Raw genomic sequence first — 23,036 nt, 5'->3', positions numbered from 1 at the left:
CCAGCTGGCCATGTTTACTTACCCAGGGTGTGAGGCTGCGTGTCCATCTGTGAGGGGCCCCTGCAGCACTGAGGCTTGCCCTTAAGTTTTGAACTTAGGAACTTTGAGAAATATTTCTTGTATGTTTTCCTACATGATGTGTGTGTGAGACAACTCTCTAGGTTTTGAATATATGCTTAAATGGCTAAGCATTCACAAAGATTCATTCATTTTCTAGAGCAACATTTAACTTCAGTATTGCATATACTGTCTATAATTTACCATCCAAACCAAAGCACTTTTAGCAGTGAAAGGGGACGCTATTAATAATTTTATCAAGTCAATAGGCATAAACTGGGGCTGTCCTGGGCTATCTGGGATGTGTTGTTATCCTATTTATACCTAATTATTTCCTTTAAAAACATTTAAGCAAGCCCAAATCACTTTATATAAGGAGTGGAGGTGGGTGTAGTAATTGTATGATACTTCTTAACTGCTGCACTATCAGTGTAAATGTTGATGTGACTGAAAAGTACATAGATACCATATCTAAAAGGATACCTTTTAGAAATTAAAAATAAATGTCAATGTAATAATAATAGTAGCTGACAGTATTGATTGCTTACATGCCTTATCTCCTTTAGCCTTCAGCCACCCTGTGATGTGACTCCCATTTTTGTTATTCTTATAGTGATTAGTTTTGATTAGTAATAATTTTATTGTTATCCCCACTTTTGTGTTCTTATAATGATTAACCAACAATAAAAATTTAAGGATATCTTACTCCAAAGCCTATGCATACTTTTAACTACAACACTATACTGCCTTCCTCTGGACATATTTCATATCTCTGTGATTATCTTTTTTAAAATATAGTCAGCTACACTCTCTTCTGTGTAGAAAAGAGTGGTAAAGAGACTCTGCCAGCTTGGCACTGCTAAACCATGGCTCCATGCTTTGTTGCCAGCCCAAATAATTCTGAAAGAATTCACTGATGCCCTGAAAGTGAAGTTTCCGTAGTACTTCAACAATTCTGTTTTAATTTTCAAGTGCATGGTGCTATTACTGGTCTAGTATTCTGACTGTGGGATTTTAAACAGACACAATAATCAGATCTTTCTACTTCTCTGACCAGGTGGTTTTAGAACTATTGAACCACACACTCTTAAGGAAAAAGCAGCCCTTCATAATTTTTTTTTCCTTTATGGATCTATGGCTCTTTGAAAAATAATGTCATTAAATGCATTCTGAGTTAAGTTTCTGTTACCTTCTACATTGAGAGAGGAAAATGTACTAGTTTACATACATGGAGTAGTTTGCATTGTGTGTTTCTGTAGGATCAGCTATGATAATTGTGTTCTATGTGTCAGGTCCTCTGCTAGTTGCTTTGTATCGTTCATTTCTCGTTATAATAACTCTATGACTTGGATGTATTTATCATCTTCCTTTTACCTGTGGTGAAATAGAGACATAGAAAAAGTTAAAATAGTTCACTCAAGGTGTTACTACCAGAAGTGGCAGAGCAGGAATTTGAACCCAGGGAATCTGACTCCATGGTCCTTGAACCTAACCGCAGTACTCCTTATGAAGACTGCTTACTTGAAAGCTTCTACCTTCAAAAAAAAAAAAGAAAGAAAGAAAGAAAAAATAGTGAATGCAGATGAGAAGTGTGAACTGTAACATGTGAGTGCTGAATGTCATACTTGTCTGAATTTCCTGCCGGGTAGTTTAGTCTTCATATTTTCATCTCCCAAAGTGTGTGTATTTCATTATGATGACTAGAAGTGCTTCAGAAGCCTTGGGTGACAGAACCAAGGTTTCAGTGTTGCATCAAAGGTATTTGTTCTGTGGGTAGCATGCTACCAGGATCAACTTATACAAAAGAATCTTCAGGAAGACATTAACAGAAATTTTTCTGCCAAACCCTGATTGTCGGCTGATTAGTCATCTTGGCCCAGGGTACATTTTTAACCCAAAAAGCCTGATAGCTCAGAGGACATTGCACCACACACTAGGGGACATAGGGCAGAAATGTAAAATGATAGGAGAGGCTTATGATAAAATATCAGTTTGTCAAACCACATAAAGATTTCACTCAAGTAAAAGCACTGAGTGTAATTATAGTCTGCATAATGAAAATGTGAAAAGGTACCAGCTTTTTATACTTTTCAAACTTTGAAACGACTTAATCTGAAATCCTAAGAAGCTCTAGAGGGAGCTAATCTATTTATATACATATATATATATTTTTTTAAAGACATCTCAAACTTCAACTGTGCTATTAATCAGGGTGATGATTCATTCATGCTCACACAGTAGTAATGATCCTCAGATTTATACACATACAGTAGTGTCAGATCCTAATCTGAAGGAAACATGCGTTTTTTTATTTTCTTTGAGAATATTCTTTCCTGTACAAGTGCTTCACATGCTGTAACCCTCACAGTACATATGTGTAACACATGTCAGAATTTAAAAAGAAAGTTATGGCTTTTGCTGATGAAAGACTTTAAAATATTTCCCTCAAAAACATGTTAAAATATATTATATTTGCAAATATAAATATGCCCCTGCATGTATATATGTACATCCCTGGCTCTGAGCCACACTCGCTCTTTCAGGACATCCCTTTGGACTTCAAAATATAAGACATATTTAGTTTGAGTGCCGTGGCTGCTAGGTCACAAATGTTGGAAGATAAAATTATCTATTTCTTCTTTTAGGTTAGGGGAAGAAAACTCAATTCAGGGTTCATTTCTTCTTTAGGTTGGGAGTACTGAATCTAATATTGGGATGGATTTATAATTTCCAAAATCCAAGGCCCTGGAGTAGAGATATGAAAGATTTCATGGCAGAGAATTCCTATAACAATAACATTTCCCTGCCTTCAAAAGCTTATCTTTTGAGAGGGGAGGGCACAACCACGGCATATGGAAGTTCCCAGTCTAAGGGTTGAATCAGAGCTGCAGTTGAGTCCTACACTACAGCCACAGCAACACCAGATCCAAGCCGCATCTGCAACCTACCACACAGCTCATGGCAATGCCAGATCCTTTAACCCACTGAGCAAGGCCAGGGATCGAACCTGCATCCTCGTGGATACTGGTCAGATTCATTTTCACTGGGCCACAGTGGGAACTCCAAAACCTTTTCTTCTGAGCTAAGACCAATGGACAGCAATTTTTTCATTTAATTTTGTGGAAGTAAGAGTCATTGTGTTTTTCTTTGCTATAAGTAGAGTTTTAATTTTGTTAAAAGTAGGGTAAGCATTTTGCAGGTGCCAAAATGGAATTAAGGAACTTTTAGGGTGACATGAAGTATTTGGATTAGGCCAGGTACATGTGAAGATAATAAGCAGGTACATCACTTGAGGGCATTGGAGAAAGCACAGTGAGGGAGGTTAGGTGGACAGAACAGGCCTACGTGATCTCTGGGCAGAGATGGGAGCAGCCCTGTGGAAGGATGTATGCAGGTGGAGGGGAGCAAAGGGAGCTTCTGTTTACTCTGGCCTGCCGTATCACCCCTCTAGTGATGAAGGCCTCTGGTTTTCATCTTGCCAACTAACTCTCACACCCAGATAAACTGTCTTATTTGTTTCAGTTACTTCATGTTTACAGTCTTACTCTTATTCTAGAAGAAAAAAAAATAATAGAAGGACTTGTTTTTCCTTTCAATTTCAACCCCATCTAAAATTTTAATAATAATGGAGTTCCCATTGTGGCACAGCAGAACCAAATCCAACTAGTAACCATTAGGTACAAGTTCAATCCCTGGCATGCTCTGTGGGTTAAGGATCCAGCGTTGCCATGAGCCATGGCATAGGTTGCCCTGCATCTCAGATCTTGTGTTGCTGTGTCTGTGGCGTAGGCCGGTGGCTACAGCTGCGATTTGACCCCTAGCCTGAGAACCTCCATATGCCACTGGTGCAACCCTAAAAAGCAAAAAAAATACAATACAATACAATATAATTTTAATAAGATGATCCTGCATATGGATGGGATATGTTTTTACTCTGTTCAAAGTACTTGATATTAACTAAACTTTTGCCAGACAGGAACCATGCAATGCAATGAAGAAAACAGCAGATTATGTATAAGCTAAGGTGGGAAATGTTATCACAAAGATGGAGTAGATAAATTGTATCAAATTAAGAAGAAGGAACAAAAATATCAGGTGACAGCATCGGATATTTTGTATTACTTCTCAAATTAACGATATGATTTATAGAAACATCTAATTTTTACCTGTAATCATAGAGACATCATTTATTTTAGAACTATATTAATAATTTTTAATGCTGTCGATAGTCCCATTTTGCTCATGGCCGATTTCTATCTTAGCATGATTTTTAGAATTTCAACATTCCTCACTGAAACAGATTGGGATTTTTTTTTTTTTACCATTTTTTAAAATGTCCAAGTAAATGAAATAGTGTGTATATGAAAATGGAATTAATCAACTGAGTCTATTTATGTAGGAGTGTAATAATGTATTACTGAGAAATAGACCTCATGTAATACAAATGAAAGAACACAAGACATAAAGTCATGGTCAGGTCCGATTTATGTGACTCTACATGGCCACAGATATAGAGTCATACCTGTGTGGCCATTAGCCAGTTTTCCAACTCATTTTTCTCCTCCAAAAGGGGTTAAATGATACACGTTTTATATACAGTTCAATATTATTTCATAGTAAAATGAGAATGACTGTTCATTTTGTAATTTATAAAGTGCTATTCAGATATAAACAAATATTATACACAAAATGAAAACAAGCAATTTTTAATTGTAACTTTACCACACATAACCTATTAAACCATGAAACTTTAGGATGTTGATGTCTGGGGTATCAAAAAATTTTTGTCACTTTTATTCAACTCCTAATACCATACTACCATATTGAAGACATTGTAACAACCACAACAAAAAAATGCCTTCTTTTTTTTTGAAAGACTGCTATTGGTGTTAAATTCATCTTAAGAGTAATGTTTTAAAGGGATCACTTAGCAGGTACTTCATAGCTCATTCAAGAATGCACAGAGACATTGAGATCACAAGCTGTTACTGGAGTTCCCTGATGACTCAGCAGGTTAAGGATCTGGTATTGTCACTTCTGTGACTCAGGTCGCTGCTGTGGCTCAGGTTTGATACCTGGACCCAGAAATTCCCACATGCCATGGGCATGGACAAAAAAAAACCCAAAAAATAAAATAACAACAACTCTTACTATTTTTAAAATTAATACAACATTGTAAGTCAACTATACTTTAATAAAATTTAAAAAATAACAATAAAAATTTTAAAAAAGAATCTAATGAAAGCTAAGCATCCTCTCCCAGAAAAATGCTCATATCACATACAGACAGAATTTTGCAAAGAATTTCAAACGTTCATATCCACAGATCCTAATGAAAGCCACATCTCCACCTTAGGTTGACATATACTAGGACTTTGGTCTTATACCTTCTTTCTTTTCAGATTTCTGGGTTTTCCAGACCATCACAGTCTTCTATTGTGAACTATTATAGAAATTATTTTTCTGCCCAGCTGCACCTCCATCCATTCCTTGCTTTAGCTCTGTTTCCTCTAAGATCTATCTCTGAAACCTACACCACAGCTCATGCCAATACAAGATCCTTAATCTACTAAGCAGGGCCAGCGATCAAAACCATGTCTTCATGGATACTAGTCAGGTTCATTACCATTGAGCCAAAAGGGGAACTCCAACAGTCTTTTTTTTCTTTTTCTTTTTCTTTTTAGGTTTTATTGAATATAGTTGATTTACAATGTTGTGATAATTTCTGCTGTACAACAAAGTGATTCAATTATACGTATACACACATCCATTCTTTTACAGCTCCTTTTCCCACATAGATAATCACAGAATATTGAGTAGAGTTCCCTGTGCTATACAGCAGGTCCCTGTTGGCAGTGTTGCTTCCTGTGTTCAGTCTGCCCCTACCGCTGTCATTCTCCAGTATTTTTCATCAGTACTTATTCCCAGGGGAAGCAGTAAGGGAGAGAAGGGGAGCCAGGAGCCACACCAACAAATGCAAGAGGCAGAGATTTTGGACAGAAATGGCAGTTGCAGGTAGTTCCAGCACTACCAGATTAAGTTGCAGCAAGGCCAAAACAGAGAAGAATAGTCTGAAAAACAAAACTGTTAAGATTTTCACCAATTTACAATTCTACTAGTCCTAAACTGTCAAATATTTGAAATTGTTTTTGGGTTCATTTGTGAACAGTTCTTGATTGAGATCCTCTGAAGCTGGACCATTCCGCTCCTCTAGTAATAGAATATGAAATTGCTTTTTAAACTGTAAAGAACTTACAACAGGGTAAGGGGGTATCATGCTAGATTATAACATAATTTAATGTGATGTGAAGAAAAGTTGCTCATCATCACCATCCATTGTGTAAAATGTCAGCCAGATTAACAAAGTTTTTTTTTCCTCTATAGTCAATCTATCAATTGTATATTTTTCAAGGCTCGTAGAATTTTAAGCCCCAAATTTTCTACTTTTGCACTAAATTCCCAGCCTTTTCAACTCTTACTTTTAGATCATTTCACAAATGGCCTCAATATTTAGTGTCTTCAGACACCACCACCTTAAATTTAAGTCAGCATGTGTTAACAACAACCAAAACAAAATTCAGGGCAAATATTTTTAAATGCAGACATATTCTTAGAATACCAGAAGAGTTCTTATTTTGTAACTTCAGCAACATTCGTTCTAGATCTCTGAAAGTATTCCTGTTTAGAAAATGAGAATAAGGACATGTAAGTTCATGAGCTAAGTGGATTCACTATTATGGTATTTGGAGGTTTATTATCCAATGCTAGTTTAAATTTTTATGTTCTAGTACCAATGTGATCAAAAGAGAATCTATTTTTAAAATAAAATCTGGAGGCAGGTGGCAAACTACTTAATAATGAATGTGAGGTATTGAATTAGAGTATTTTATGCTTTAAAAACATTATTAGTATTGCCAGGTGACTTTTTGCAGTAATATTATGATGCTGATAACCAACATTGATTTTTAAGATTTCCACGTTATATAAGCAGAAAACACAAGGCACAAAGATTCAAGGTGCAGAACTGCTGAGGCAGCATTAACAGTGAATTAGATTCCCCTTAGGTAATGCTCAGTGAAAGGGGATGTGCATATGCAGGGTTTAAAGAAATTTAAGAGAGAGACATTTTTAATTCAGAATGCCAAGAGGCATCATTTGGTATCAGAAGCATGACTTGCCATGTTTTCTGTGAGCTTTCATTACCATTCAGAATTCTCCCCCCAACTTCCTTTTTTTTAGTGCAGTAGTATATTTTTGATAGACAAATTAATAGCAAATGATAGAAAAATTGCTCTTTTTTTGAAGGAGAAAAGATATTTGATGCAAAGAATAGCAGGGACATGGCTATGAAATTTAAGGCTACTAGATACTGTATTTTAACTTATTTTTTAATTAAGCTTTCTTATATCTTTTGTGTCAGATGAGTCACTAGTGTTAGAAAATTTATGATTCTTTTAATCTAGAACTATTATTTCCCAGTTTCTGTATCTTGAAAACCACTGATGAATTTTTCAGTTTCTTCAAGCCAAGTAGCTCTTTTTTAAAGTTTTAGAATCATTTCATTTTATAGAAATACCATTCTATAGAAAGAAGGTAAAGTGTAGTCATTTTTCAGCATAAAGAAGTATGTTAGAAAGCAAAACGACATTGATAGGCTTTGAAGAGAACAATCTTTGTGGGCATTTATAACACCAAGGAATGACAAGGCAATGGTGAAGAGTAGGCTGGTTAAATTGGGGAAGTTAAAGCAAGATGTCTTTCTTTACTGATGTGCCATCTCCTGAAAATTAGCAGAAGTTAGTCCTAAGCAGCTAACAGTGAACCCCAGGTACTAACTTCCCTGAAGGACTGAATTGGAAGTGCTGAAGAAACTTGTAAAAGAAACCCTCAGGGATTCCTCCTTTTTTCCCCTGTGATCCCTTTAATCCTTGAATTGTCAAACCACATGGAAAATAATAGAGCTGCGTGGTTCTAAGCCTTAAGTGGTATTATCTTTTTAAAAGAAAATATTAGGTCTTTTTACATCTCTGGACAAGAATAGGGCATGTGTTCAGAGTAGAAAAGAGTAACTTTAAACAAGAGATGCATTTTGCTTTTTCAGTTTTAATATAATATTATTATTACCTATGACTAAGCAGGTTGCACACACAGAAGGGGAAAAAATTATGGCCAATATTTTACTTTCCTTTTTGAAAACAGATGATTCAACGAGAAGCAGATGTGAAAAGTAAGGTGACTGCTGTGGCGTTGACAGACTCTGTTCACAATGTGTGGCATCAAGAAGCTGGCAAAACGATTCGAGAATGGATGAGAGAGGTGAGACTGGATTTGTCTCAATGCTGAGATGAATGAGTGTGAGCCTTTGTATCTTGAGCCCCCACCAACTTTTATCACCTCCCACCCCAAACTCCCTTTCTAGAGGCAGAACATTTAGAGGGAATAGAGAAAACTAGATATGGTTGAAATAATGATAGAAAACCCTTCTGAAGAACAATTACTTTTTTGAAAGCTCTCCTCCCCGTTTTTGGCTTTCTATAGAATATATGTATGTGTATATACATAGAAGGAACTTAGGCCACATAAGGTCATGATCTGTTAGGAGGTTTTTATTCCTTGATATTTAATTTTTTCACCAGCTGTTTAGCATTGGTACTGCTCAATTACAAGAAAGAAGCCTAATATACACTGTCTTATCCTTTTCTTGAAATGTGGGCAGTATATGCCCCTCTTAAATGGATTGGCTCACTGCTGCCAGTAGAGGGAGAAGAAGTAAAAAGCTACAATAGTGTTTTGCTAGACCCATGAACAAGGAGAAACCCAGGGACTAGCCATGGTCCAGCCTCAGGGTAAGAAAGCTTTTCACTCTTCCTAAGGGCCCGTGAACCTGAGAACCAACAAGGGCTTGATGAGCATGCTCCCATTTTTCAAAAAACTTTCAGCTCATTATTTCTTTGATTCCTATCGCAGATATATAGCTAAAAATTTTTATTATATTTACCCTTCTGATAAATAAGCAATTGACATCAGCCACACCATGCTATAGCAATTGTTTAATCAAATCAATACTTATATAAATACATGTAAATCAAATGAGCTCTTTGATCTTCCTAATTTTCTTCTAGTTATTTTTAATATAATACCCAGGTTTTTATTCAGCTGACCTCTCATCATAGGTACAGCTGGTAACCTGTACCTGACCTCATGGTACACTGTAAGGACCAGAGAGTTAATATTTGAGAAGAGTTTTAAATAAATAGAAAAGCTAGGCTATATGAATCTATAGTGATGTTATCATATCACCAATTTGGTTTCATTGTTGCTGTTTTTCTCCCATTACAAAATACTTTCATCGTGCAAAAATCCAAAATATTTTTACTCTACCCCTCATAATGTTATAAACATGTAAAGTTTTTTTTTTAATCTATGCTAGCATGTAGGTGTTTTCTGACCACATTATTGCTTTTCATATTTCTTTCTTTCACAATTTATCTACATCCTTAATTATCATTTCCAAGGGCCTAAACTTTTTCAGGAGAAATTTTGTATATTTTATGCCTATACATTTTATGCTGTTCATCTGTCCAAATGGATATATAAACAGCTTCCAGCATTATATAAGTTGTAAGGTTTATAAATGAACTGTTAGTAACTTTTTTCCCCCACATATAACCCATATAGAATTTAGTACTTATCCCAAACTAAAAATATCCCTGTTCATCATTTTTTAATTGGGAGTTCTTCATGTCTCATTCCAGGTAACGAATATAACAAAACTTATTTAGATTTACTTTTTTAAGTATTTCTAACTAAGATTGAATTAGGCATCCCCTTCAAAACTCAGAATATAGTGGGAGTTCCTGTTGTGGCTCAGTGGTTAACACATCCAACTAGGAACCATGAGGTTGTGGGTTCAATCCCTGGCCTTGCTCAGTGGGTTAAAGATCCATCATTGCCATGAGCTGTGGTATAAGTCGCAGACGTGGCTCCGATCTGGCTGTTGCTGTGGCTGTGGTGTAGGCCGGCGGCTAGAGCTCAGATTAGACCCCTAGCCTGGGAACCTCCATATGGCATGGGTGCAATCCTGGAAAAGACAAAAAAAAAAAAAACAAAAAACCTCGGAATACACTAATCTGTGCATTTTTTCATCTGACTAAAATAGGCAGTAGTTGAATTCATCTTACTTTAATCAAAGCTGTCATTATTTTTTTGCAGGCATAGCTTTTATAAAATTTTTGAAAATTTCATAAAATTTAATAAATGACCTAGTTCTTTTAATTCCCTCGATTATGCCTTAGGCATAAAGCAACATGAAGAGTTTTATATTATCATATACCAAAACTTAAACCCCATCTCAATTGCTTACCTAGCTGTGTAGTCCTGGGCAAGTTATTTAATATCTTTGAGATTCAATTTTCTCATCCATAAAATATAACACCTACTTTGCAAACATTTTGGGGAAAATCATATGTAAGGCAATAGCACAATTATTTGCACTTTAAAGAAATTCATTAAATCACAGCTATTGTTATTGTTACCCCCAAAATAACATAAAATACATGAACACTATCCTCCTTTTGTTTCATGAATGATTTACATATTCAAAATATCTTACAAAAGAAAAGTAATTCAGAACAAGGAATTAAGAGAACTGAGTTTTGATTATGATTCTGGCTCAGTTGCTAACTAGGTAAATTATGGAGCTAGCATGATCTACCAGGTGCTCTGGCAAGACTTCTTGTCTTAGGAAAGCCGGTACATCTTTCTGGGCCTGCTTCATAATTGTGAATTAGAGATAATAATTTCTTTTTAATCTACTTGATGAACTATTGTAAGAATCAGAGGTAATAACCAGGAAGAAAAACTCCTTTGAAGCAAATGGTACTACATTGAGAAATGAAATATATTATTATAGAAAATGTTATAAGATCCCAGAGATAAAATTATTAGATCCTTGTTGATGGAGCTTTGAAATTATCCTTCCTCAGAGCTCTCCCCTAAAACAAGAACAAAAAAGGAGACTGTAGAAGTGTATGTCAGAAATCCTTGTAAGAACTCACCTCAGTGTGTGCTCCCCTAGTGGAGAATTCACTGTGGTCTGGCAGGATTAGAGTCCAGTATTTCCCAACACTGAGGATGAAACTCTGTCCCCTCATCTTTCTCCTTTTTAATCCCTGTCCACGCTGCATGACTCCTTGAAATCAGGAAAAGCAAACAAGCCTGGATTCAGTGATTAGAAAGGGCTGTTGTCTTGAGCACAAGTGTTGGAAGAAGGGTGTATAGGGTAACTGTTTTGTCCCTCAACATCCCACTGCCGTACCACCTCAGACTCCAGCTCCATCTGAAATCAGCTTAAAAAGTGAGAGGGTTTTTTGTTTTGTTTTTGGCCGCGCCCACAGCATGCAGAAGTTCCTAGGCCAGGGATTGAACTGGCACCACAGCAGTGACCCAAGCCGCTGTAGTGACGATGCCAAATCCTTAACCCACTGCACTTCAGGAGAACTCCAAAAACTGAGAGGTTTTGCAAATATCCCGCCCAAGAAAAACACCTTAGCTAAACTGGAAAGTTGTCCATGAAAATAGCAGTCTAGTTGAAGGTGAAGCCTTAGTGCTTTTGGCCTCTTGATGATGGGCTCCACTATTCCACCAAACATAGCTTTAAAATTTGGAAGTAGGACAATGGTAAAAATTGCCTAGTCATTCTTATTATACTACAAATAAGTAAAATGGGGGGCGGGGGGTGGTTGTTTTTAGTAAACTTATTTAATATGGTAAAGTTATTGATGTTAAGTATACTCTTACTATAAAAACCTGATTTTAGCACTCAGAAGGTTAAGTAATATATTCTTATATTAATTTTATAATTTAAAAGTAACTTCTTAAAGAAAGAATGTCAGAGGGCTGCTTTTGGCAGTGATTCCAAGCAAAATCTACTCCCACTCAGAAAACCAAGCATACATACTAAGCCAGCCTCATGAGGAAAGGTAAAAAGTAACCAAAGGCAGTCCCTGAAGGGAACTTCTTACCTCAGGGTCCAGGCCTGTAAAGGCTGAGTGGGTAGGGATGAACCCGAAGGACATCATGCTCAGTGAAATGAGCTAGTCACAGAGATAAAAAACATACATGATCTCACTTAAACGTAGAATCTAAAAAAGTCAAATACACGGAAGCAGAGAGTAGGATCATTGTTACAAGCATCAAGAAGGTGGCAGAAACAGGGAGATACTGGTCAAAATTTGTAGTTGCACACAAGATATAGCATGGTAACTATATTTAATAATACTGTTTTGAATGCTGGAAATTTGCTAAGAGAATAGATTTCAGGTTCTCTAACCACACATACAGAAAAATGTCAACTATGTAAGGAGAACAAATGTTAATCAGCTTGACTGTGGTAATAATTTCACTATGTGTGTGTGTATGCATATATATATATATCAAATCATCATGTTGTACAACTTAAATATATAGTTTTTATTTAAAAGAAAAAAAAGACTAAGTGGGCATATGTCATTTTTTGACATACCCCTGGCCTCTGAAAGGCTCCAGCCAAGCCAGATGTGTGATTCTATACAATAGTCATGAACCATTACCTGTCACCACTCAGTTCTAAATATCAGTCCTGGAAACACAACCTGGTAAATGGTAGTTGTTCCTGTCTGAGGACACAATGCCTTCCATATTAAAGATCAACCTGTAAGACATGGATGATTTCCAGCTCGCACAAACGAAATAAAAATGAGTAAAAATCTCATTCAACCAGGGGAAATACTTCCAAATACCTTGCACAGGAATACTACTGAAGATATAATACTTCATTTTCTGTCTACACTGAATATTGTCCACCCTTGGTTTAAATGTCGAAGGCAGTCACTGTGGCCTATGGGCGCTTCTAGTCTTTATTAACAGTTCCCAAACTTTTGGATTTCACAAAGACAATTTATAACCACAAAAACCTGTAGAGTCATAATTTCAGAATAAAAGAAGGATCCATCCCAATTTGCTGGCTCTAGCCAGAGGCTTCTTTCTCTCTGCTTGTTTGTTGGAATGGGGCAGGGCTGGTCTGAGGCTCATGTCCAGCTCTGTTGGTACCTTTAATCCAGCATGTTGTCTGCTTGGGGTATCTGAGAATATGATCTCTGGGGCCTGGAATATGCCCCAGCATGATTTGAGTTTAGATAAGGCTTTCCTAGTGGGCTGCTTCTGTCATCACCCAAGACACTTACGCTAATGTTCAGCTCAGCTGAAGAACTGGATAGGGTGCAAGTTGGGGCACTGAGAAAAGGGATAAAACAAGCATTAGAAAAACAACAGAAAGAGATTTGGTTTCTAATTATAGAAACTCATATCAGAATAAGGAGTTACATTTGATAAGATGGAATTTCAGATAGATTGAAATGTATCTGAATGTATCATATAGCCATATGTAATGGCTGTATGTCTTTCTCATATTTCCTTCTTTACCTGTATTTCCCAGTTTGTTTACATTATTTTATTTCATTATGCTCTTTCATATGGCCAACATATTTCCTTTTGCCCTTTTCTCTCTCTAGTTTTCCCAGTGGGGTAAAAATGTCATACAAACATGCACACACCACATGTGTACGTCAACTTATGGTATCAAACCTTTACAATCTTACACCAGTACTTTGTCATTCTGGGGAACTTTTGGACATATTCACTTTGACTATAGGGTGTTTCCTTTCTATCCTATTTTTAGGAGAGATCAAAGCCTAATAAATATGTGCGTAGATAAAAACAAAAATTTCAGAATCGTAAAATGCTAACCTGTAGTTTGCTTTGAATGTTTGAGTTAAAGGTGACCTGAATAAAATCCATTTTGTTCAGCTTTTTAAAGTCAGTAATAACAAGTTAGAGAATGATTAATCACCTGCATACTGTAATGTACCATCACTGTTATTAATACTAGAAATATCCTATAAGACATCGTTTTACATATGTGAAGTATAAGTGAACAGTATTAAGACTGACATATCACCTGGGTAATAGCCGACTTTCATCAGATTTGGAGGTACTACTATGATGAATAATAATTAAAATATATACCTAATCGCTGCCTGTCTGTCGGTAGTGCTAATTGCTGTCATTGAAAAGACTGAATTGTTTAAGAAAAAGAGAGAGAAAGAGAAAGTCATTCTTCATTGAAGCTATCTCCCTGTATCATTGGGAGCCTATTTTTAGTACCTATAGAAGTCATGATTTTTGAATTTATTAGAAGGTTGTGATGAATGATAAAACAAATCGCCCATTTACATATCTTGACACTGCTTTGGAGAATACTTATTTCTTACAAGCAAGTGTCACATTGTATGTAAAAGCTGGCTAATTGTGTGCTAATCTTCTGCATTATCTAGAACACTCTGATGTGGTATTCTAGCAATAGCAATATTATTTTACTTTTTTCAAATATGTGAATATCTCCTAAAACCCTATTTTATAGTTTTTTTCTCCCTTACATTGTATAATTTTGCATTCAGCTGCTAATGAAGATTAGGAGTGCAACTTATAGAATACATATTCAATTTAAACCATCAAGCTTTTGTAATATATGAAAATAGTAATATTTTATCCATTTTAAATGTAAAAAGAAAGCATTTAAGAACATTACTAGATGTTGTGTTTGTTTTCATGGTTTTTTTTCCACCCAGTTCAATAGTTTCATTGATCTACTGTTTCTTACAAAAATCTGCCATGCTTTGTGAACTTCACTTTCTAATCTCATACAGCAACCCTTCCTTTATGTTATTCCTGCTCTCCCTGGTCCCAGAACAGTAGGGTTGCCTTGACAAATCTATTCAAAAGCCATTCCTCGGCCTTTATTGGTGGGGACTGGGGCCTTTGAAATTCTCTCCTCACTGCAACACAGCTGACATCTTCTTCCAGACAGAATGAATTAAGGAAATACAATAAGACACTTGATCTACCAGTCAAGGATCTTTCCACAGCGAGGACGGATTCCATGGTGCACAACCAGGACAGCAAGCATCTAAAAATACACAATACATGCTTGTTTACCAGAATAGCAATCAGCTATTTTTCCAACATGATTGATAGGATGATTTCTTTTAAAATAAAATCTGTCTGGAAATTCATTGTGTGTGTGTGTGTGTGTGTGTGTGTGTGTGTGTTGGAAAAATTTTTTTAAGTCATATGAGCTTAATCACATTTTTTTAAGCAAGACTTAAAATGCAGACTTAAGATATATGGAAAGAATATAGATTATTTTTATTTCCCATTTTGTGAGATATAAATCATCATTATTTTAGTGGTGTATCTTTAATATTGAAGGCTCTGTGTCCTCAGCTACAATTCACTGGGTTGTGTTTCTTTTGAACTGTTTGATATAGCCTTCATTGAACCTACTAAAGTAAAAATTAAAAGATAGTATATTTATATGGGCCAGATTTTGAGGAGTAATTGCAAAATTTATTCTTCTAGTATTATAAAGGCAAGGAATATAGTTTTATAGTTTGAAAATATCACTATTCTTTCACATCTTCATATGAATATTAATTTCCATCTAAAAATTAAAAATAGACACCTTTTCAGTTTCCCTTAATTAAAATCCTAGCCTCCTCTTATAAATACATGCATCATGGTTCACAGAAGGTATCAGGGCATATAATTTACTGAATTGTAGAAGATAAACTTTTTTCCACAGTTGTATTGGTCATGAATAATTATTGAGTGTTTACATATGGTAATTTTTTACAGTGTATGGAAAATAAATTGAGTATAATTACAGTGGTTGGTTGTATAGGTTAAATTAAACTCTACAGCCTAACAAGTTGGTCTTGCCTTAAATTATGTTTCAACAGAATATTGTCTCTATTACATTGCAGAACTGTTGTAATTGGGTCTCTAGCTCAGAACCATTAGACACATCAGTGGAGTCCATGCTGCCTGACTGTCCCCGAGTCTCAGCAGGTATGTGTTTGATGAGAGATATATTGGGTGTTTTTTTTTTAAGTTACAAAAATATGCTAATAAATGTAGAATTCAATTTTGTAAATTAAGCACATTAGTATGCCTTGAATCTTTGAGTGAGTTTTTGGTTCATACAGCATGGGTCTGAACCACTACCAGAAATGCATTAAGTAGCTGAAGATGCTTACCAGCAAACTTAGTAAGGATGAATAGATGAAACAACTTCAGAATAATATGGACATTTGTCTTGAAGCTTCAGGAGACAAGATGTACATGAGTTGAAAGACGATTAAACAAGGGCTGGATAGCCATATAGGATCTCAGAGTGTGTGTCTCTGGTGGATTACTAGCTCAGTGATCCAACATGCAGTCAGGACTGTGAGTTCAGAGAAGACAGATTGCCATGGCCTAGAGTTTAGAGTAGTTTTCCATGGAAAAGATTTTCACTGGGCTTTGTGTGTTTGATAGGATTCGAATTGTAGGAAGACACACAGGGTGGTATTCTAGGCAAAAGAAAGAGAGCAGTGGAAGGAGTAGGGGCTGCAGTGGATGAGAAGATGTTCATCAAGAGCTAAGTCCAGACTGACCTGTCTGCTGAAACAAAGTAGCAGGGTAAGCACCTGAGGAAGCAGCTGAGCACCCGACAGTTTAAGTTTGGCATTGATTTCCAGGCTAAAGTATTTTTATTTTAGTCTCTATTCTCTAGGTAAGAGGAAAGAATAACATTTTTCATTGCTTTCTGTTTTTGACTATCACAATTCCTGGCCAATTTTGATAATAAACACAAAATGAGCAATGGTGTCTGGCTATGGTACAGAACAAAAAAATGGGCTTGCTTTGGCCATAAATGCCAGAGAATAAGCAGAAGTTTAGAACGCAAATTACTCCATGTAACAACCATAGGAGATAGCTAATCACTAAGCACTTAAAGTTGCATACATATTTACGGAGTTGAAGGAAATAATTCAGAAAACAGTTCAGTTATTAAATAATGTTATAACTAATTTCTCTGACATTAATACCTAAACTTGAACTGAGCTTTACTCTCATTATAACTAAACCTTCCAGGCCTATCAGTCTGTTTCCATCAGAGAAACAGACTACTAGAAGATATATATGCCACTTTGTGTATATTGTGTATACATTAATTACAATATGTTCTCTTTATTAGCAGTGGTTATATTCTATAAAGTCTCTGAGAACACTGAATTAGTGAATACTGAATCATTCATTATTCTTAGGGAAAATACAGGATTAGGTTCCTGCGAGCTTCTGGCCAAAACATTTTCATCAGCCAATCAATATATAACTTTGTTTTATGAATGTTTCTGTTTAAAGATGCCTTATTTAATATATTGATGATTCACTAATATTGAACTATGCTCAAAAGCACTCTAACTCATGCCTGGACAAAGTTTATCTAACGCATTTATTTCTGTACACACAGTCACATCACTGTCTTCTTGTGCTTAAGAATATTAGACAACACTTCACCACTATACTTGGGTGCCATGTCAGAAAGCAAAATAACCAACAAAAGCACAAAAATGTGAAAAACATGGCATTAAATAGTCTGCGGAAAGGACACTTTCCAGTATGAGAACTGAAACAGGAAGGTAAAGCATGACCTTGTTTGCCCTTAGGAATAAACATGTTGAGCAACTCAAATTTTTTACCACTCTACACATATGCATATCATTAAATGACCACAAAAGCACCGTCACTATTGATTTGGGGATTATAAGTAAATTTTAATGAACAGGTGAATTCACAAATGTGGAGTCCACAAATAATGAGGATTGACTATATATATATATATATAGCAAAGGATTTGTTACAGAGATTTGACTTGGGATTGGATCAGAGCTGGTTAAGCAGACTCTGTAAGAATGTCGACTTTGCATTGCAGTGCTGAAGCTTGAGTCTACAGAGCAGATGGTTTTGTTAAGGGAGATGTTATGTAAAGGGGGGGAAAGCAAGCATGAGCTGGAACCCAGAAGCAAGAGCTGGAGCCTATGAGGATGGACTTAAATCCACATCATTTCTTATGGCTTCTATTGATGGTGGTGTCTGTGTCTTGTAAAAGCCAGTGCCCTTTGTCATGAAGCTAACCATGCACACACTTGGCCCAGGAATCAGGGGTGCTAAAGGAGAATCCAGGGGAAGGTGGGTGTGGTCCGAGGTCCTGGCTACTGAGGACCACCTGGCCACCAAGGTGTCTCATGCCACCAAGTAAGCCAGCAGATAAACATGTATGAGCTCAAAATAGCTGCTGCCTCACTTTAACCCTCCAAATTTCCCACAAAAGCTTCCCTTGTATATCATCCTAACAAGAGACATATAGGTTGAAAAAGAATTCTGGGAAATCTACTTCAACCTAGCCATAATTACACATTGCAGATCCTACACAGTCCACCCCTTTCAACTTGGCACTCATGTATACCTCCTTAAACCAGATTTAATCTCCAAATAAAGTCATTAATGAAGTCTGCTTCCACCTAACATGGTGGAACTATCCCATGTACAACCAAAAACACCACTAACCCTTTCCCCAAAATAGGATACAAAGCCTTTTTTTTTGTCCTTGGCTAATGTTCTTTCTTCTCATCTTTAGTATCATATAATTTAAACACTGACAGATAAAGCTAACTACTACTGACACAACTCAGATGAGATTATAAGGAAAAAAGAGAGAAGAAAACAAAAATGGAAATCCTATAAAATTGGGTTATGATGATCATTGTACAGCTATAAATGTAATAAATTAAGTAATAAAAAATTTTAAAAATATATTTAGTAAATGCATTCATATCAAAATGAGGAAATACTCATAACTACTATATTCCTCATTTTTGCATCTAGTCATATAGTTGTAGCTGGTGTGTAACTACTTTCATTCCATATTCTATTTTCTTTCATCAAACACCTCACCTGGACATGGTTCCTTGCCTGGTAGGATGACCTATATCTTCATTCCTCAAGAGTCTGGGCCATTAGCAGTTCTGCCTGAGTTACATTATTGTAGTTTTCTATAGATATTAATCACAGAAGTATTAACAGGTGTCTTAGAGGATTTCCTTCATTGCAGGCATACTTCTGTTTACCTCCATTGTGTAGTAGCAACTCAGTTTTCACTTAGCAATCAGGATCAGTCACTTTAGCCAATATGACATTCTCCATTGCTTGTTAATCCAGTGGTATAAGGAGCCCAAAGTGGCAAGGTGGCAGACTCAGCATTGAATTCAGTGGAATCATTGTTGTGACACCTCAGAGAAGCATTCCTCCCTATGGAAACTTTACGCCAACAGAGCCACAGGTCATGGGAATTGGAAGCAGGAGTTTTGCTAGTAGATTACTAAGGGTAATGAGAAGAGAAGCCAGTCCCGTTTCTACTCTTCATTCCTAGATCTGGGAAAAATAGCAGCCGGTATTAAAGGCTGATTGAGAGCATATAGCACATCTTGGAGGATGTTGTCTCAGCTCTACAAGGTGTTGTCACCTAACCAGGCACCAAAATGAGTGTTCAAAAAGTTACTCCCACATTTCAGCAAGCCTGCTGCTTAAGAATAATGGAGAACATGGTAGAACCAGTGAATGGGGGTAGACCTCAGGCTCTTTCTCATCCTCTCGCTTGCTCCCTCTGTTGGAAGCCAGCTGCCATGGTGTGAGCTGCTCATAGAGAGGCTCATGTGGTAAGGGATTGGTGTCGCTGGCTGAGAGCCAGTAAGGACCTGAAATCTGCTAACAGCTATGAGAGTGACCTTAAAACAGGAGCCAACACCTTGATTGTGGCCTCATGAGAGAGACCCTGAGCCAGTCACCCAGCTAAGCAACACTCAGATCCCTGACATGCAAAAGCTATGACCAATAAATGGTTATTGTTTTAAGCTGCGAATTTTGGGGGTGATTTGTTCCACAGCAGTAGACAATTAATTCAAAAGGCTTAACTTCAACACTGGTGGTCACTTAAGCTGAAATAGAAAGAAACGTTAGGTTTTTGGGTTTTTTTTTTTTTTTTTGAGACTAAAGCTTTGTAAGATTCACCTTTTCTCTGATATATCTAAGGTTTAAGAGCAGCTCTTTCAAAAAGGGCACTAAATAGTATATTGAGGATTTCCCATTGTGGTGCAACAGGATCAGCCGCATCTCTGGAGTGCCAGGACTCAAATTCCACTCTCCATCCTTAGCCAGCTCAGTGGGTTAAAGGACCCCATGTTGCTGCAGCAGTGTAGGTTGCAAACCCCATAAGCCGAGGGGCAGCCAAAAAAAATTAAAAACTCTTTGAAGACAATTCATTCCTACCCTTGCTCCTCCACTACCTCTTTAGATTTTGCTGTACAATTTATCAAAGATACTAAGTTCCTTCTTTATCACCCTCATTTGATCTTATGCTAAGTTGACTCACTCTTCAGCACTTCCCTGAGCAAATTTTTCTTAGAACAGAACTTGCTATTTTCTGTAACATTCTATTCCCTGTGGGTTTTTATTCCAACAAATTTGGCTTAAATCAGAAGATTTTATACATACTTCCCAGCATATACAATTATCCCCCTCTTTTTGGAAGTTTACCTTATGCCACATCACTTTTACAAAAGCCCTGCATTAGTACCTATTTTCACTAACTAAAAGAAATCCAAAGAGGATTTTTGCTTTTAGAAAAAAAGGCAAAAGCAAAATAGTGTTTAGCTTTTGTTTTCAGGGTGCCGTTAGAGAGGCAGCAAGTAGTTTGAGCTGCAAGAGTGGCACCACCAACCTCCTTCCCTGGGAACTACACTTCACATCTCAGCATCAAGTTCCCACAGCTTTCAACTGTGCCTGGGAGCACCTGTGCCTTGTCTTGATTTATCTTAGACATCCATTAGCAAAATATGTCCTAAAGTAGTTGCTTCTTCACTTTACGCTATTTTAGCTTACAAAAGCTTTCATAGAAGTTACTCTCTTTTCAGGTAGTGGGGGAAACCTTTATGCATTTATTCCTCAAATATTTCTTGAGAACCTATGTTCCAGTACTGTTCTGGAAGCTAGGGACATAGCACTGAAGAATAGCTTATAGTGACTATCTTTTTTTTCCCCAAAAACATTGTTTTAACAAAGGCAGAATACTCTTTGACATATATCACAGCAATATCTTTTTGGCTCTATCTCCTAGAGTAATGGAAATAAAAACAAAAATAAACAAATGGGACCTAATTAAACTTAAAAGCTTTTGCACAGCAAAGACAACATAAAATAAAAGACAACCTACAAAATTAGAGAAAGTGTTTGCAAATGATGCAACTGACAAAGGATTAATCTCCAAAATATACAAACAGCTCATACAGCTAAATATTTTTTAAAAAAAAATCAAAAAATGGGCAGAAGATCTAAATAGACTTTTCTCCAAAGAAGACATACAGATGGTTAAAAAGGCACATGGAAAGATACTCAGCATCGCTAATTATTAGAGAAAGGCAAACCAGAACTACAATGAGGTATCACCTCACCCCAGTCAGAATGGCCATCATCAAAAAGTCTGCAAATAATAAATGCTGAAGAGGGTGTGGAGAAAAAGGAACCTTCCTACACTGTTGGTGAGAATGTAAATTGGTGCAGCCACTATGAAGAACAGTATGGAGGTTCCTTAAAAAATCTAAAAATAGAACTACCATTGATCTTATCAATCCCACTCCTGTGCATAAATCCAGAGAAAACCATAATTCGAAAAGACACATGCACTCTAATGTTCACTGCAGAACTGTTTACCATAACCAAGTCATGGAAGCTATCTAAATGCCTAGTCAACAGATGAATAGATAAAGAAGATGTGGTACACATATACAATGGAATATTGGTCAGCCATAAAAAGTATGAAAGAATGCTATTTGCAGCAAAATGGATGGACCTAAAGATTATCATACTACATGATGTCAGACAGAGAAAGACAAGTATCATATGGTATCGATTGTATGTGGAATCTAAAAAAAAAAGATACAAATGAATGTATATGCAAAACAGAAACAGACTACAGAATAGAAAACAAACTCACAGTTACCAAAGGGGAAAGGGTGGAGGGAGAGATAAATTAGGAGTTTGGGATTATCAAATACATGCATATATATATATATGTTTATATATATAAACATATATATATAATAGATAACCATCAAGGACCTACAGTATAGCACAGGGAACTATAGCCAGTATTTTATAATAACCTATAAGGGAAAAGAGTCAGAAAAAAATATAAGTATAACTGATCACTTTGCTATATACACCCAAAACTAACACAATATTGTAAATTAACTATACTTCAATAAAAGAATAATTTACTTACATACATACATAAATAAAACAAGGCATATTTAAATTAAACGTGGAAATTTTACCCAAAAAAATTGTTTTGAAAGAGGAACTGAAAATTCCTATTGTGGCTCAGTGGATTATGAACCATGAGGATAGTGGTTCAATCCCTTTCCTCGCTCAGTGGGTTGAGGATCCCATGTTGCCGTAAGCTGTGACATAGGTTACAGACATAGCTTGGATCCCCTAAAAACCGAAAAAAAAAAAGGAACTGTTGCCTGGCCTTCTGCTAGTGGGTAGATTCATTCCTCCTCTTGAAGCTGGCATGAACATTAAGTTTGAATCAAGTGAGAGAAGAGTTAGGGCTAGTACCCCCGGCCATTTCCATAACTAGTTGTAAAAATTGAACAGGTTTTCAGTCAAAATCGGTGATTTCCCTCAAAGAGTCCTTAAAAATTGTTGCACATTTTTAACCATACCATAATGTTATTATGACATGATCACAATGGGATTTTAAGGAGGATTAATTTAGTAAATGAAAAACAGACAGGAGCAAGAAGCTGGAAGCAGTAAACTCAGCAGGATATGAAAATAAAGCCAGTGTAATGTGGTAAGAGGAAGTAAGAGAGTAGGAGAGCTATAACATATCACTCGGAAAGAATCTATACTCCTTGACAATTAGTAGGCTGGATGTGGAGGCTAACAGAAGGGAGGTGACAATGATATGCTCCAATGAAAAGTAACTGGGATAATGA

At 36.4% G+C, this 23,036-nt stretch overlaps 1 protein-coding gene across 13 annotated transcripts in view; it reads left to right on the top strand.

Moving 5' to 3' along the window:
• The window catches only part of ARB2A (ARB2 cotranscriptional regulator A), a 416,372-nt gene that overhangs the window by 253,367 nt on the left and 139,969 nt on the right, over positions 1-23,036 (top strand). For all 13 annotated transcript variants that reach the window (XM_085014062.1, XM_013994989.3, XM_085014060.1 and 10 more), the window contains 2 exons: positions 8,257-8,373; positions 15,918-16,002. In XM_085014062.1, the coding sequence (XP_084870188.1) occupies positions 8,257-8,373; positions 15,918-16,002 (202 nt within the window). The remainder of the gene's footprint in view (positions 1-8,256; positions 8,374-15,917; positions 16,003-23,036) is intronic.

This window comes from Sus scrofa, chromosome 2 (assembly GCF_054392235.1).
Source record: "Sus scrofa isolate SSC_HxYL_T2T_F1_AM1 chromosome 2, Sscrofa_HxYL_maternal_Yorkshire_Landrace_v2.0, whole genome shotgun sequence".
Classification (NCBI taxonomy): Eukaryota; Metazoa; Chordata; class Mammalia; order Artiodactyla; family Suidae; genus Sus; species Sus scrofa.
The sequence above is the reverse complement of the archived record's forward strand: the minus strand, read 5'-3'. Positions and strand labels throughout refer to the sequence as shown.